The following is a 17,018-nucleotide window of genomic DNA, read 5'->3' as shown; positions in this document are numbered from 1 at the left end:
GCTGTCCTCATGGCTTCTGCCTGTGGGTTTAGTGCCTTGAAAGTGGAGAACTGAAAACGGGACAGAGCGTCAGCGGCCTTGTTATCTTTGACTGCAATGTGTCGTCCAATTATTACAATGTTTATTTTTAGGATGAATTTTGTCATTTTTCTCAACACTTTTACCACCAGAGGGCAGGATGCAGAGCCCTTGTTTAAAACGTGTACGACAGCCATGTTGTCTGACCATGTGACCAGTTCTGTATTGGCCAACATGTCCCCCCATAAATACAGTGCCAGCCATATGGGGAATATCTCTAGCAGTGTGATGTTCCTGGTCCAGTCCCGCTCCTGCCAGCAGGAAGGCCAGTGGCCAGCGCACCACTTGTTACCAAAACATGTCCCAAACCCCCTGCTGCCAGCCGCATCTGTGAACAAGGACCTTCTGTCTGCCTTATTCATGGGCTTGCGCCATATCACCTGGCCATTGAAATTGTTAAGAAATGATTCCCACATGGCCAGGTCTTGTGTTATTTCCTTGCCCAATCTGATGTGATGGTGTGGCTTTGTAACCCCCTTCATTTTTAGTTCCAGGCTCCTGTGGAAGACCCGGCATTGGGGCATGATTCTGGTAGCAAAATTGAGCTTCCTGGCGAGGGATTGTATTTCCCGCAGGGTCGCCTTGTCCCTGCCTGTCATCAATTTTATTGTCTTTAAAAGGTCCTCTATTTCATCTCTGGGTAAGCAACATTCCCCCTTGGAAGAGTCGATCTCTATTCCTAGGAATGACAGGGTGGTGGTGGGTCCTACCGTCTTCTCAGGCGCCAGTGGGACCCCTAATGCCTGCATGGTTTCACTGAATATTTTGATGGATGAGCTGCATACAGGAGACCCTGCTGGGCCAGTGCAGAAGAAATCGTCAAGATGATGTACCATTCTGGCTCTGGGCATAGCCTGTTGGAGTGCCCATTGTAGGAATGAACTGAACTGTTCAAAGAAGGCACACGTGATGGCGCAGCCCATGGGGAGGCATCTATCAAAGTAGAATTTGTTGTCAAAGTGGAAACACAGCCACTGGTAGGTGCTCTTGTGCACGGGCATCAGCCTGAATGCTGACTTAATGTCGGCTTTTGCCATGAGAGCGTGTCTACCTGACAGTTTTACTAGGTAAACGGGGTCCTGCACACAGCTGTAAGAGACAGTAGCTTCCGTGGCAGGGATGCCGTCACTGAAGGAGCTCCCGGTTGGGTGTGATAAGTGGTGGATCATCCTGAACTCCCCCTGTTCTTTTGTGGGCACAATGCCCAGGGGGGAGCATAAAAACTCTGTGAAGGGTGGGTGTTGGAAGGGTCCCTCTATCCTACCCAGTTTTAGTTCTTTACCAATTTTTTCTCTTATTATGCGAGCTAGGGATGAGGCAGATTTTAGGTTTTTGGGTATGTTGGGGGATCCATGGCCCTTGAATGGGATCTGAAAACCATCTTTGAAACCCTGACCCAAGAATTTACTAGCTGCTGGGTCGGGGTAGCTAACATTTTTAGTAGTTGGTCAATATTTATTTGTGAGGCCCCCATCTTATAACTAGTGGACATTTTTAACCTCTGTGATTTTAGGGCTTGGCCTAGAGGGAGAAGCTTTTGTGCAGTTGTTGCTGCTGTGGCCACCACTGCATGTGCTGCACTGTTGCTTGTATCTGCACTCAGTGCCCTTGTTGCAGGCCCCTCTATTGAAATACCAGCAATCCCCGTCGTGCTCCCTTTGGCCTCACCAGTGCTTCGGTTGCCGAACTGCCCTTGAGTTTGCCCCGCTTTTTGCCACCTTGGGGGCAGTCTTCGGAAGGGGAGTTTGTTTTTGTTGGCATGTGCACTGTCTTGTTGGTTCCTGCGCTGGTTATGCTGCCTGTTTCTACCCCTTCTGTTAATCTGGTGCTCTTGGTCTTAATTAGTCTGAGCACTCTGAGCTGAGTTTTCTTTTAAGACATTGGAAATATACAGTTTGGGGTCTTCCTCTTCCCAGCCCAGGTCAGGGAATCTCTGCATCTCCTTCCTGAACTCCCTATCGTAGTTCAGCCAGGATTCCCCCCCAAAAGTATTATGAATCTCCAGAATTCTGTGGTGACAGGCAATCAGTGCGGTGCCCTCTTCTAGGAATTTCTCTAAGAGGATTGTTGACAGGATTTGAAAAGAAGCCTCCCATTTCTGAATATTCTTTTCCAAGGTAGGCCTCTTCGCTGTCTCTTTTTCTTCCTCTTTCTTATCCCTTTTGGAAATACCAAAACCTAATTCTTCATATTCCAATAGGCAAAAAATATGAATGAATTGCGTCTTCCAAATCTTTTTCTTAATTTTGCGCTCAATATGCCATGCAATAGTCTTTTTTAAACTTCTATTCACACTTTTGCCGGCTGTGCGCCTCCCATATTTAGTCATTTATGGGCTTGGAGACCCAACCACATTGCTAGGCCCAACCCATGCTTTAAGGTGGCCCTGGTCATCCTCGCCCCCCGAATCAGACTCTGTGTCTGTGATGTCGCTCTCGCTGCTGGAGCTGCTCGAGTCATCCCTGTGCCTCTTCTTTCTCCCAGCACCCCCATCCTTGTGCCATTTTAAAAATTGTTCTAACATTGGCCCCAACTCATTGCTTTTCACAGTACCTGATTTTGCTTTTCTCTTGGTGCCGGGATGGGTGTCTGAAGAGGTGGGCATCCTGCGGACATCAAGGTGCTACTTCTTCCTGGCCGGCTGTTCTTTTTCTGCTGGCTCATCATCGCCCTCGTCCTCACGTGCATCTTCGTTGTCAGCGTTGAAACTAGTGGATGCGAGCTCCGCCATTCTTTCTTGCACCATGTCCATGCCATGGACTGCTTCCGCTGCTTTAGCCCATTCCAAGAGTAGTGTTTCCTTCAGGGATAGGGCGTCTGCCATCTCTTTACTCCTTGGACCTCTGTGTGCCGGCTTGTAGTAGGCAGCTCTTGTGTTGCACACCCAGCGTGCCGTGTTCCTGCGTGCTCGCAGCGCCCACGACTGCCAGGGGTATTGTGCCACAATATGCTGTAAGGCGCCTTTTATTCTCAAAAAGGTACCTTAGGTAGCTAAAATTATTGCTCTGTGTCTTCCTGTTTCCAACAATTTGCGCCTCTCACCACGTTGCGCACTGTAGGCATTCTATTAACCGCCTGCCGGCGCCGTAGTTTGGGAAAAGAATGGCCCGTAAATACACAGTGGGCCTGCTCTGCGGTGGGGTGGCCTGGATGCAGGGGTTTGTAAAGCTGTTCACTCCCCGTAGTTCGGCTTGTTGTTTGCACCTTGCTCGACTCCTCCTGGAGTGAAATGCTCACTTTCTGCTGAGCTGACTTCGGTAAAGTGATATCGTTCCAATGCTGAAATGTTCCGTGTCACGAAAAGAAAAGAATGCTTACTCACAAATGCTTACTCACACTGTTTGAGTTTTTCCCCTCTCGAGGGTGCTCTGCGTCCACCTGCTTCCAAATTGGATCCTTTGCGCTTTCTGCCCCTATCTGCGAGCTGCCTGATTCCTTTTGTTTGGGCAGTGTTCCCACGGTTGCACCAGCGCTGCTGCCAGGGTTGCAACGGTGTCGGAGGGGCCAGGGGAAAGACCGTCCTTCCAGTCGCCTGTGCGGCTGCACTTGGGTTTTTATGCCGTCGGCTGGCTGCCTCTATTTCGTTCCGCTTCTTGTGTCGGACCGCTAGTGCCCCAGAAGTTCATTGTAATCCTCACACTGCGCAGAGGTAGTGTTAGCCGCTTTACTGCTCTTTCCGCACCTGCGACCTTGCCTTGCTGCAAGAGAAATTCCTGCCGGCGGAATGAAGAAGTCGCCAGTGTTTTGCCTCCTCTTTCTCCACCTCTTCTCGTAGATGAGCTGTCGGAGCTCGATCGCGCCCCCCTCTGCCAATCTTCGATTTGGCTGTAGCCGCCTGTTGGCCTCCGTTTGCTGGATGTTGTTTCTTGCTCCGTCGAGGCCTGCGGGGCTGGGGAGACTCACGCACAGCAAGGACCCTTTGATGCCTTTATTACGTTACAGAACGCAGTTAAATGGTCCTCTGCTTCCTCGAAACGTCTGCTGTTCCACTGCGTTCGGCGCTGCGTGTCGGCCTGTTTCCAATCCGCTTGCAGCCACCCTTGCTGCTATCGCCGTAGATGAAGTGGGGAAAGAATGAGAGGGGCTACCTTGCCCCAGCCAGATAAAGGAAACATTTTGCATGGGGGCAGGCGGCCCCTCTTTGAACTTCAAAGGTCCATGCTCTGCATCCGCCTGGATGGGAAGGGGGACCCTTGATGCGAGGTTTGTTTCTTTGTTTCTTTGTTTGTTTATTATTTATAATGCACATCATACCATGGGGTAACAGGGACGCAATAGTTACAAGTATATGCAAAGCTTTGTTACACACAGGTATATACAGATTACATACAAGTAGAGATTACACAGGTGTATGTTCAGATAAGGTGTTTTTCAGGCATGGTAAGCATCATAAGAAAACGCAGGCAATTCCCAAAAGGGTATATACAAAATAGAGTCAGTCTGGTGCAGGGGTAATTGCAGAGATACTGTCATAGCAGTGAGCGTGTTAGGTACTATGGTAGCCAATCAATTGCAGGATGGCAGTTATGAGTGCTGGATGTTGAATTTCAACCATGTGATGGTACTGGATCTGAATTTGTGGTAAGTTTGGTCTGTTCTTAAACTGGGGGGCAGCGTATTCCAGAGTTTGGCTGCTTTTACCGGGAAGCTGTTACCTCCAATAGTGGATCGTTTATAATTTGGTATGGAGAGTCGATCTCTGTTGGCAAGTCTTACTGGTCTTGTGGACGTCTGCATATGAAATCTTTCGGCCAAGTAAATAGGTGCGGCATTGTTGAGAGATTTGTGAGTTAGCGATAGAGTTTTTAGGAGGACTTTATCGAAGGTTGGGAGCCAGTTATTCTGACGACAGGTTTCTGAAAAGTGGTCTCTTCTGGATATGCCTAAGGCCGCTCTGAGAGCATTATTTTGAAGAGTTTGAATTCTTTTGATGGTGGCATTGGACGATCCTAGGTAAAGGGCATTACAGTAGTCCAGGCGTGATACGATGAGGGCTCTGGCCAAGGTAATGTAACTGCTGTCCGAGAGGACTGGCTTGCCAGTGTGTATCAATTTACACATGTAGGCTGTAGATGATGCTAGGGAATTGACCTGTTTAGTGAATGAAAGGTTTGAGTCAAGGCAAAAGCCAAGTGTTTTCACCTCGTGTTCAACTTTTATGATGTTGCCATCGATTATGAATGATGAGTATTTGGGGCCCAGTTTTTTTAGATTGGATGGGGTGCCCAGGATAATGAGTTCTGTTTATCATTATTCAGGCATAGACCATGTGTGGCCATCCATGCCTGGATGATGATATACGCTCTATTCACCAAGGCCAAATCCTTTTCATAATCCCCTGAAAGCGGGAGGAGGATCTGGGTATCATCTGCATAGTTAGTGTAGGTAATACCGAGATGATCCAGATCATCGAAGAGGGGCTTAGTGAAAATATTGTAGAGTGTAGGCGAGACGCATGAACCCTGCGGCACACCGCAGGTTATAGGTATGGGGTCTGCAGCTGCTAGCGGCGAGAAGACCCTCATTGTTCTGCCGTTTAGGAATGATCTTATCCAGATAATAGCTTCATCAGAGAAGTGTGCTGCTGTATTTAGATGGTTACAGAGGATATTGTGGTCAACTAGATCGAACGCAGCTGAGAGATCTAGGAGGAGGAGTAGTGCTGATTTACCACTGCCTTTGAGATCATCGATTTGGGTCTTTAGATCGATAAGGGCAGTTTCTGTGCCATGCTGGAGACAGAAACCCAATTGTCTGGCTCCTAGCAAGTGATGTTGTTCCAGATGTTTTTGAATTTGAGTGTACGCTACCTTATCCAGGATTTTTAGAAGGAAGAGCACACTAGTGATGGGTCTATAATTAGTTGGTGTCGCGGGGTTGAGAGTCGTTTTTTTTAAAAAGTGGGAGTACCCATGATTGTTTGAGGTTAGTGGGAATGATGCCAGTAGCGCAGGACGAATTGATTAGTTTGGTGATGAATGCGGATAAGTCACAGGCAGCATCCTTGATGAGCTGCGCAGGGCATAGGTCTTCCTGACAGTTTCGAGGGTTTAAGGGACAGGATAATTTGTTCCACTTCGAGAGTAGAGACCTTGGTAAAGTTGAATCGCGTAGAATCATCTATGATGGCCTTATGGGTAATGTTAAAGGCAGGGGGATCATTTAAGGCAGTTCTTTTGCATGACATTTTTTTCTGTAAGGTGGCTATTTTATTGGCTAAGGCGTTTTGGATATTTTCGCACCATTTTTTATCTTTCGTGCGGGTGTCGGGTAGTGCTATTGGAGTCTCTATTTCTTTAAGAATGGTGAAAAGTTCCTTTGTGTTGGATTTGGCATTAGATATACGTGTATGAAAGATTTTCGTTTTGCTAGGCATATTTCTTTTTTGTAGAGGGAGGACAGTTTAGTAAGTTTAAGCTTATTGGCTTCAGATGGGTGTTTAGTCCAGGTAGCCTCAGTTTATTTTTTTGTTGTCTTAAGTTTTTTAAGACGGGTGTAAACGTTTTATTTAGATGCGTTTTCTGCTTACTTGATCTTAGTTTCGCTTGAGCGATCTGGTCCAAGGAGGTATATGATTTTATTATGTGCTTCGACCAAGCTCTCCGGATCCGTGTTGTTAGGGAGTGAGTTAAGAGTATTAAGTAGTATCGGGATAAGCCTATCCACAGTAATACTCTTATTATTTCTGGTTAGAGTAGGTGGGGCCCTAGGGGCCGTGGTCAGTGGAGGTCTATTGGTAGAGAGCATAAAGGACACAAGGTGGTGGTCCGTCCAGGCTAGTGGAGAGACGGATAGGATGTTGGCCTGGCAATTGTAGTCTGCCACCCAGTCGAGTATTCTGCCTTTATTATGGGTGGCGGTGTTAGTTCTTTGGGTGAATTCAAGTTCTGATAAGGTGTTAGCTGTGGTTGTGGCAAGTTGGTCTGATTGGTCATTGAAGCCCATATTCATGTCTCCAAGTAGAAGTACTTGTGAGGAGCTTTTGAGGTTGTTGGTAAGGATAGAATTAATGTCATCCACAAAGGTTCCAGGTGGGCCTGGGGGGCGGTATATCAAATGGATGTTCAGGGTTTGGGCGTTAGTTAAAGGGACTTTGACTGAGAGTAATTTGCACGACTAGATGTCTATCTGGGTGGCTAGTCTCATGGTGAGGCCACATTTGTAGATAATAGCCTCCTCCTCTGGAATTAGGTCTTTCATGTCTCAGGATGGAGAAGCCATCAGGGACTGCGAGCATGATCATAGGGCCTGCAGCGGGGTGTAACCACGTCTCGGTGATAGCGAGGAAGTCTAAGTCATCTTTCAGAATGAAGTCGGCTATTTCTGTAGAGTGTGCTACCAGGGATAAAGCTCCTTTTATCTGGAGACTCGTAATAGTTAGTGTAGTTAGTGGGAGGGTTTGTTGAGGTTTAGATTTACGATGCTTAGTTAGGCTTTTTTTATGGGCTTGGGGCCGCAGAAAGTGGCTGAGGGCTGGCTTGAGTCCAAGGTTTTGGGAAGATATTTAGCGATCTAGTGAGTGGCTCATGTATTTTGGCTAATCTCGCTCTAAGGAGTAAGTTTCTATCCTTGGTTGGGCAAGGCTTGCATGGGAGGTAGTTTATGGCAACTGCCATGTCCGTAGGTAATGTGGTAGACAGATTAGGTGAGGTCAAGGAGAACAGTGTCCTGTTAGCAGGAGTGGTGGGTATCATGATGTGGAGCGTAGTGCTTAAGGCAAGGATTATCGTGTAGAAACTCAGGTTAATTACTGAGGGGGGCATGCTGATGCTTAATACAGTGAGGAACTAGATGTTAGCATAAGGGCTGGGTAACAAAGTGGTGTATTGGACAGCAGTAGAGTAATAGGCAATTGTAATTCTTGGTGGTGCTAACTCGTGAGACTGTAAGTTCAGTATCAAAGGCACTCCTAGAATCAAAGTTTAATATACAGGCTATAACTTAATAAACAGGCTAAGATGTATTGTACAGGCGGGAGTATGCAGGTTCGAGCCAATAGTTGACCTAGAATCAGTTCAAAGTCAATGGTTCACCTAGATTCGAATTTAAATAGCCTTAAAATGCAGTATGCAGACATCAATAGTGCGCCTGAAATCAATGCAAAGTCAATGGTCCACCTAGATTCGAATTTTGCTGAGTTGACAGAGGGCAGGGATTACCTGTTGTCACCTGCCCCATTCACCTCGCTTTCCTGCAGTGGGCGATTCTCTCCTTAACCACACTGAGCCGACATGGAGCTGCTGCGTTCATTCACCGCCTCTGCCCAGGTATATGTCCAGGCCACCAGCACAGCAGTATAAGTGATCGTGGGCAGCCTCCTTGTTTTCCTGTAGCTCCTGACACCAGAGCACCTCAATGTTCACTGCCAGTTGGGCCCGGGATCATATGAGGCCCATTTCCATTCTCCCTTTCATCCCGGCAGGGTGGCATGCATTCTCTCTCGCACAGCGGGAGACATCAATGGAGCATTACGGCCAAGCTTGTCTTTCTTTCCATTATTTATTCGTCACTGTACATGTGGCCCGGGCACAACCGGGCAGAACACTCCCCTCCGCAGGAGTGAGGAGGGTCAAACACTGCCCAGGGTCGCTGCAGGCACAGTAGTGCAGCGCGGTCACAGGCATTGTGCTCCCCTCCCCCAAGCGGGATTTCCACTCACTATGATGCGGCGGCGGCCGCTTCTTTACTTTTTAGTGATGTAAACATACCGCTGGAGGGCCTGGGATCAGTGCCGAAGGGACGCAGGCAACCGTATGACTTTTTTCCTTTCCCGGCAGGGGACAGCTCACTTTCTCCCGCAGGCGGGAGGAAACAAAATCACAGGGCGGTGGATGATGTTTCACTGTTACAATTACTTTCACTTTCTTCTCACGGAGGAGGCTGCAGGGGGCTGCGGGCGGACCCCAACCCAGACTGCACACGCACCCAGCCCTCATTTCCAGGGCGGTGGATGCCGCTCCTATTCCTTTCTCCCTCCTCCTTTGGAAACAAAAATGAGGGACAGCAGTGACGGTACATCGCGGGGGCTCTTCGTCGCCATTATTGTGGGGCCAGTAGCGATCACATAATATGATATATGTTATTTATAAGGCGCTTAATACCCAGAGGTTTCTAAGTGCGGACACTGAGATGGAACCAGGGTCGTCTTGCTTCCAAGGCGAGCACGTTACCACTGAGCTATCCTCCCAGGGCCCTGCACCATGTTGGTGTGCCGGGGTCACCCGGACGTATAGGTGTTGCAGGACAGGGCCCTGTGAGGTTGTGGGGACACAACATGGGTGCTGGAGCACCTCGGATGCCGGCGGCATCCTGGATGGTAGGTGCCTGGGCTGGACCCAGGGCACCAGGCTGGTTTGGGGTGGGGGGGCAGACCAGCAGGTACTTGCAGGGCCGTGATCGCATGGTGTAGGCATCTAGGCCCAGAATGGGAGACAAAGACAACAGATGTTCCATGGTTGGAGTCTGCAGCCGTTCTGATGCACGTGCCTGCAGTTGCTCCTTTTATTAGCTTGGTACATTACACAGTCATGGCTCATCTTAAAAGGGCATTACACATTGGAAGGGACCCACAGCTTAAAAGGGCAATACACATGGGAGGGTCACACATCACACGCGCGTCGAGAGATGTGGGATGAAAATACTGGGGGTGCTGTGAGCACTGAAATCTGGTGGCCAGTGTTGCATTTAGCAAATCTGTCCGGTCTTGCTCACTTCTTGCTTCCCCTCACAGCAGTATACAAGCAGGTAGCAGCACAGGAACAAAGGAAGCCAAGTCCATAGCACGTAACATGTTATGATGTAATCTTGCTAGAGGGTACTGCTGCACAAACACACTGTGGCATAAACACCTGCTCCCTTGCTCCTCCGTGGGCTTCACCATTGGTGGGAGTAAACTGGGTCAAGAAGGCTAGGGGGCGTGGAAGGTACACGCAATCAGAACACCAGCATTCCTGAATGAATGAAGGCCGCAACACCCTCCAGCGCAAACACCCGTGCCCTTGCTTACCTGCAGAGCTCTTTTACCATCTGGAACCCATCTCTAACATACAGAAATATTATGTGTACTTATGACCTATGAAAAGTAATTCTTGAGAAAACTTCTGGAATATGGATCTACAAATTACTATTTTCGGTGGCATATTTGTATATAAAATATGAATTTGTAATTTGATTATTGCATCAGAACTTGCGTACATATTACATACAATATTGATCAGTTTCTTTTGTCATCCAGAGACATCCCAGCAATAGTGACAAAGCAAACAGAACAATAAAGATAAAGATAAGTGATGACACTATAAAAATAAGACAGAGGACCACTTTTAAGTGTGGGTGACCTCACCTGGATAGCTCTTGTTTTGAAGAGTATTTAAGAACGTCCAAACTTCTTCCACCTTTTTCACCATTTTGGAAGCCAGGGAAAGATCGGCATAATGTATATAACCTAGAAGATTTGCTGTTGCTAGCCTTATAAAAAAACAAAACAGGGTTTCACAAGATGGTTGTCCACTGAAATATGGTATCATTTTCATATTAAAATGTTTTGTCCATGTACAGTTTATTCTCAATACATATCCTGTTATTGACTTGCTAACGTCTGCAACATCTGCCGCTTCGCAGCCTTGTTCCTTGGCCTTCCTTTCCCTACCTCTTGTTTCCTCCTCCTGCTCCCTAACTCTGCCCGCCCGCCCCCGGTCCCGATTGGGCACTAGGCCCTTCTTAATTCTTGCTCCCAGGGAAGCCCCACTGCCCATTGCAGCCCACTGTGGCGAAGGACCCCAAGGCAAAGGATAGCTCCAGCAGTAGCAGCTCCAAATGGTGTCAGCCAGGGAAGCATTGAGCCTGCTGCCATCTACCTGCTGTGACTGACCAGGTAGGCAGATGCAGCAGAGGGACAGCAATCACTGCCCCCTACTAAACTGACCCACCCCTCCATTTATTCATATTACTCTTATGGCACCAGCCTTAAGCATCTCATTGCACCGTTTTGCTTAGCCTTCTCTCATGTCTCGCCAGGGAAGTTACATTCTTGCATTTCTGTTGTCGTAAAACTAGGCCTTTTCCCTCCTTTTGAGGAAAGTAGAATCTGGGTGTTTCTACAGTGTACTGTCCCCCCCAGTCCTCCCGCCTCATTGGCCCATGTTCAACTGTGGTGTGTTGCCTGCTTGCTGCCTTCTGTGTGCCTCCTTCTGTGTGACCCCACCCCCTTTGGTGATTCCTGTGGTTGCGGCTGTGGGCCAAGCTTCTTCGACTCCCTCAATCTCCCTTCTTGCCTCCTCGCACCTTCTATGGTGCTCTCAATATCTGCCATCTTCTCAAACTGCTACTCTATCTCCTACCATAACCCTCTGACTAAGTCTGGAAGGAAAAAGTTCAAGAGGGATATCCTGGTCTCCCAACCAGGCCTCCCTATCGCTGATACCTACATCAGTGCTTCCTCCAGACAGACTCTCACTGACATCCTCTTTGTCATTCCCTCTTCAGACCTATGGACCCCTTATATGGTCTCTGTTCTCTCTTTCTCCTCTCCATTAAATGCGGCAACTGGTGGGAGGTCCTCGTGGCCCCTTCCACTCCTCCAAGACCATCATCAATGTCTATCTAAATGGTACTGTCATGGGTCAGGGCTCTCAGCCCAATCTCCTCCTTGATAGGCATCTCCTGCATCTCATAAATGTACCCCCTTCTCCTCCAACTCCTAACACCACTCTGGCCCCTCTGCCACGTTCCGTCCTCCTACACTGCCTCTCTGGCACCCACCTCCTCCCCTACGCTCGGGCCCTTATTCCACCTCCATCTACTGCCTCTGCCCACTCTCAGGCCCTTCTACCACCTCCGCTTGGTGTAACTCACTACCATAACTCACCACCGAGAGTCTTTCAAATGTGGCAACCTGCTCTATGTAGCTACTTTCAACTCTCGCTCTGCTGTCAACATTCCTCTGACATCTGCCACCTCCTCAAAGACCTTGACCTAGATGTCCTTGCTCTCACCGAGACATGGTTCACAGCCAGCTCTGTAATGAGTTTCAACACTCTCCTCCCTGAGGGCTACAAGATCCTCTCTGAGCTCAGAACCAACCAACCCGGAGGTGGAGTGGCCCTGATCTTTCTGGAGTGGGTCCCTGCTTCTGTCATTCTTATGCAGGCCTACTCTTCCTTTGAATGCCTAGTTTGCAGGATCTCTATCTCCCCTGCCCTCTCTCTGACTGTGACCACCATCAACAGGCCTCCTGGCCAGGCCACCCTCTTCCTCGCAGAATGGGATGACCTCTCTTCTTCACTCCTTGCCTCTGCCTCTAAAATTCTCCTCCTCAGAGACCTCAACATCCACCTGGATGCTTCTAATACCTCCTACGGGCTCTTCTGCAACTTATGCGACTGTCTCTCCCTTTCCATTCTACCCTGCGGTCCAACGCACTCTGCCGGACACACCTTGGATGTTCTCATCTCCTCAGACATCCCCCTCTCTAACCCTCTCACCACTCCTCTCTCTTGGACTGACCACTTTCTGCTCTCCTCTCACCTGAAACGTCTTGCCTCTCAAGCAAAGCCTACCCAGCACTGCCACCTTCCTTCTCCAACATTCGGCCCATGAAGCAAGTGTCACAGCCCTCTCCCTCTCTAACCTGCATCTTTCTATCTACAAAACTCTGGACATCCTTGCCCCTGTCATGACAATCCGTCTGAAGCCTACCTCCAAGTCAAACTCTTGGTACGACTCCGACCTCGCCACACTGAAACACAAGTGCAGGTTAACTGAGAGGAAGTGGAGGGTTCAGGCGCATCCTCTGACAAACTGTCCTGCTCCCTGCTCCAAAGGCAATACAGACTCTCTATCCTCTCCAAGAAGAGGGTCCATATCCAAGCCAGCATCTCAGCAGCCTCTAAAACTCAGCCAAACTATTTCAAATCTGCAAGGAGCTGGCCAATCCTAATGCAGTCTCAAGCTCTCTGGTTCCCTTCCAGGCCCTCTGTACGGCTCTGGCTTCTCATTTCACCACTAAAACATAGGACATCCTGTCCTCGCTTTCCTCTTCCACGCCAACTACCTCTATCAGGCCCTTATCAGCCGTCTTTCCCTCTCCTCTTCCCTCCTTCTCTATGACAACACCTGACGATGTCTCTAGACAAGTCCGATCTATGATAGTGTCGTCCAAACAGGTGCTCCTGAACCATCAAGGACCACATTGTCACCCTCACACCAGCCTTGCTCTATTTCTGCAATCACTCTTTTGCCACCGTATCTTTCCGCTCTCCCCAAGCACTCCCTTGTGCACCCGCTCCTAAAATAGCCTTCTGCTGATCCTACATGTCCAGAAAACTACTGCCCGATTTCTATCATCCCTTTCCTGGGCAAACTCCTGGGAAAGTTGGCCATCTCCCAGCTTACTCTCCACATTGAATCTGTTGGTTGTCTCCATGACCATCAGCACTGAAACGGCTCTCCTGAACACCTGAGAAGTTCTGCTTTCTAATCTTGACTCCAGCTCTCCCTCTGTCCTCATCATCCTTGACCTTTCCTCTGCTTTCGACATGGTCAATCATGCCACCCTGATCAACTGACTCTGTGTGAACCTGGGCATCACATATCAGGCCCTGGAATGGCTGTCCTCCTTCCTCCAGGACCGTCCCTCCCAGGTACAACTTGGATTCTTCCTCTCCACCACCTCTCTCTACACATGTGGTGTCCCCCAGAGCTCTATCCTCTCACCCTGGCTCTTCAATGTCTATCTGGCCCCTTTGGCCCACCTGATCTCCACCTTCTCTTCTAACTTTCAGTGTTATGCAGATGACACTCAGCTCTCTTTCAGGCTTCCCTCAGCCTCCTCTCCTCCCTCGCTCATAATTGACTGTCTATCCGTGATTCAGGATTGGTGCACATCCAACGATCTTTGCTTTAATGCCAGTAAGACAGAGATCCTTCTCATTGGGACCCCTGCCCCCGCTTTCCTTCTCCTCTCTCACTCTGGCCACCCTCCTTGGGCCCTCTACCCTCACCTTCCTGTGTGGCAAAAAACCTTGGTGTCATCTTTGACTCCACTCTCTCCTTCTCACCTCACATAACAGACCTTGCCCAAAAGGTCCACTTCCAGCTGCACCTCCTCAGAGGTATTCTACCTTTTCTCACCTTCCCCCAGAATCTCACTGTCTTCAGAGCCCTGGTTCTCTCCAGGTTGGACTACTGCAACAGCCTCTTTCTCAATCTGCCTACCTCTACTCCTCACCCCCTATAACTAATCCAGAACAGGACTGCAAGAGGTATCCTTGGACTCAAGCCCAGGGACTGTATCTCTGCAAGGAAGGTAAGTAAGTGGGCACCACTTGTTTAAATTCACTTTCAAACAGATCAAAAAATGTTGAGGTTATAAATCATCTTTCAAAAAATTCACAGGAGCTGGCTACGATGAGTCTGGAGACACCCTGACTCGTGGAACACAAAAATATACAGAAGACCAGGTAACAAACCTGGCCACACAGCCGCTCTCTGTATAAGCCCTACCAAGGGCAGTGCAATTTGCAAAATTAGAGTCAACTAGTAAATATGCGTTTATTAAAAAGAAAATTCCAAGTTGGTCACTAAGAAAATCTTAGTGAGGCCGCGGCTAACTCATCCCATAATTGTTATAGACATAAAGTGCCAATGCATTTCGGAGCATACAGCTCCTTCATCAGGGCAGGTCTAATTTACACAAACTCAAGGGATCGAGGTAGCCCGTGGAAAAAATGTGCGGGGAGTTGACAACAACTTCACGCAAGATCAAAGGTCTGGAAACCAGACCAAATCAATTCTTCAATCTGTAGGTGCAACAACATGTGTTTTAGTGGGTTGTCTCAGAATTTATCATAGACATTAGTTGTAGAGGTCTGTTGTCTCGTTCTAGCCCCGGCCGGGTTGTTTATATTGATGACCATGTTCGAACGCTGCGTACAACATGAGGGTTAAGGTAGAAGAAAAGCTGCTTCCCCACGCGAACACCAGCAAACACCGCTTTGCCTCACTAAGATTTTATTAGTGACCAACTTGGAATTTTCTTTTTGATAAACGCATATTAATTTTGGATCCGACTAAGAGATTTATTTGGATGAGTTACATTCTGTAAATACAGTGAACATTTACTAGTTGACTCTAATTTTGCAAATTGCACTGCCCTTGGTAGGGCTTATACAGAGAGCGGCTGTGTGGCCAGGTTTGCTACCTGGTCTTCTGTATATTTTACTGTATCTCTGCAACCCGCTTGCTCCCAGCAGCTGCAAGGATCATCTTGAATGTCCCTCTGCATAGTCCACGAGCCTATCTGGGGCCAGGACCTGCACTACATCCAACTCTCTCCTTTGAAATACCTTCCTACTAGAGCCCTTTGCTCAGCTACCTCCAACTCGCTAAGGGTCAGACGCTTCTCCAGGCATAGAGCAGGGGGTAGATCTCTCTCCTCTGCAGGTGCCCCATCTCTGGAATGGCCTCCCTACCCCTTTCAGACTTGTCCCGGACCAGCTGAAGTTCTAGAAGCAGCTCAAGACCTTACGTTTCTCCTCTGCCTTCTGTCTCTCGCTCCCTTGCTAACCAACCTGTCTGCTGCGCTGATTGGTTGCTTGGTTCCCTCAGAATCTCATTGGGTACCAGGCTCCTCCACGACCAGTCTTCCTTTGCACTGCCTCCTAGCTTACTGCACACTTAGGGGCCGTAACTGTAACCCCTGCCTCTTTGCACTTACCCAGAGCCATGCTGCCCTTGTTGCACTTACTCAGAGCCATGCAGCCCTAATCGCACGTCCCCCTATCCTGTGCTTTACACTTCCCCTGCCTCTTCCCCCTACACTTCTTGCTGTCGCATATGCACAATCTGAATGACACAAGGCCTTGTAGGATCGTTTGTCTTGTCCTCCCTATGTCTTCCCTCCCTTGTGGCACCTAGAAATGCTTGTGTACAGGCACTTAATAAATGCCATATTATATTATATCCTTGAAGCTAGTGTATAATAATAAAGTAATCCCTAGCGACTACGGGTGCAGGTGTTTGCATCAGCTGGGTGTTCACAGCCCAGCTGGGGTTTCCTGTGAACATCTTATCACTTTATCAACGTCAACTAACTTTAATAAGCGGATAAGTGATATGGGGCCACCATGGATGTCACCCACCCTTCTTTCCTCTGCTTCCGCGTCTGAAGCGGGACATGAAACAGGACACACATTGCACAGCAGGAATTGGCAGCACATAACCGGGAGGAGGAGGAGTGCTGCATGAGGGCTGTCTGAAAAGCGGTTTCCCTACACAGCTCTCAGCGATACATGCTCATTTGCTGTTGCTGTATCTGAAGGCAGGAGGACGGACAAGAGCCGGAAATCTAAAGGGTGAGCACATTGGTTTCAATTTCCTCTTGCTTCGCCATGCTTTAAGTTCAGCACTGCCCTGTTTAAAGCCCAGCTGTGAGCCCAGCAGAAGCGTGCAAAAAAAAACAAGTATTGGCAATCTCAATAGTTTTGGCGTTTACTGCTATTCTTTACATTTTGCATTTATAGGCACCAGGGTGCAAGGAGGAGAGTACAATGTTTGAAAGGGGGTGCAATAAGGGGTGCAGGTGTGCAATAGAATGAGACAGGTAATAGAGCAAAGGAGAAAGCCATTGACAGAGGGTGCCATCGATGATGAGCAAGAAGAAATAGGAGTGATTAAGGGTGAGAGTGAAAGGGGAACAGAATAAAGCAAGTGTTTGAGAGGAAGGAGGAGAGGGGATAAGGGATAGGGAGAGGGGTTAAGATGGGTCGGTGGGGGAAAAAGGTGTAAGGTGGTTGGTGGGGGTAAAGAGAGAGGTGGGAATGGAGTAGGAAAGAGGGGATAGGATGGGTGGTGGAAGGGGGTTAGAAAGGGTGGGGATAGAGTGACGGGGATAGCAACATGTGGATGGGGTAGAGAGGGGTGAGGGTTATGGTGGGTGGGGG

At 48.7% G+C, this 17,018-nt stretch overlaps 1 protein-coding gene across 2 annotated transcripts in view; it reads right to left on the bottom strand.

The window, feature by feature from the left end:
* The window catches only part of LOC138569537 (uncharacterized), a 1,144,950-nt gene that overhangs the window by 341,975 nt on the left and 785,957 nt on the right, over positions 1-17,018 (bottom strand). For both annotated transcript variants that reach the window (XM_069647595.1, XM_069647596.1), the window contains exon 9: positions 10,421-10,545. In XM_069647595.1, the coding sequence (XP_069503696.1) occupies positions 10,421-10,545 (125 nt within the window). The remainder of the gene's footprint in view (positions 1-10,420; positions 10,546-17,018) is intronic.

Source organism: Ambystoma mexicanum, chromosome 2q, assembly GCF_040938575.1.
Source record: "Ambystoma mexicanum isolate Mex_15411 chromosome 2q, UKY_AmexF1_1, whole genome shotgun sequence".
NCBI classification, from domain to species: domain Eukaryota; kingdom Metazoa; phylum Chordata; class Amphibia; order Caudata; family Ambystomatidae; genus Ambystoma; species Ambystoma mexicanum.
Note: the sequence above shows the minus strand (reverse complement) of the source record. Positions and strands in the feature narration are given on the sequence as shown.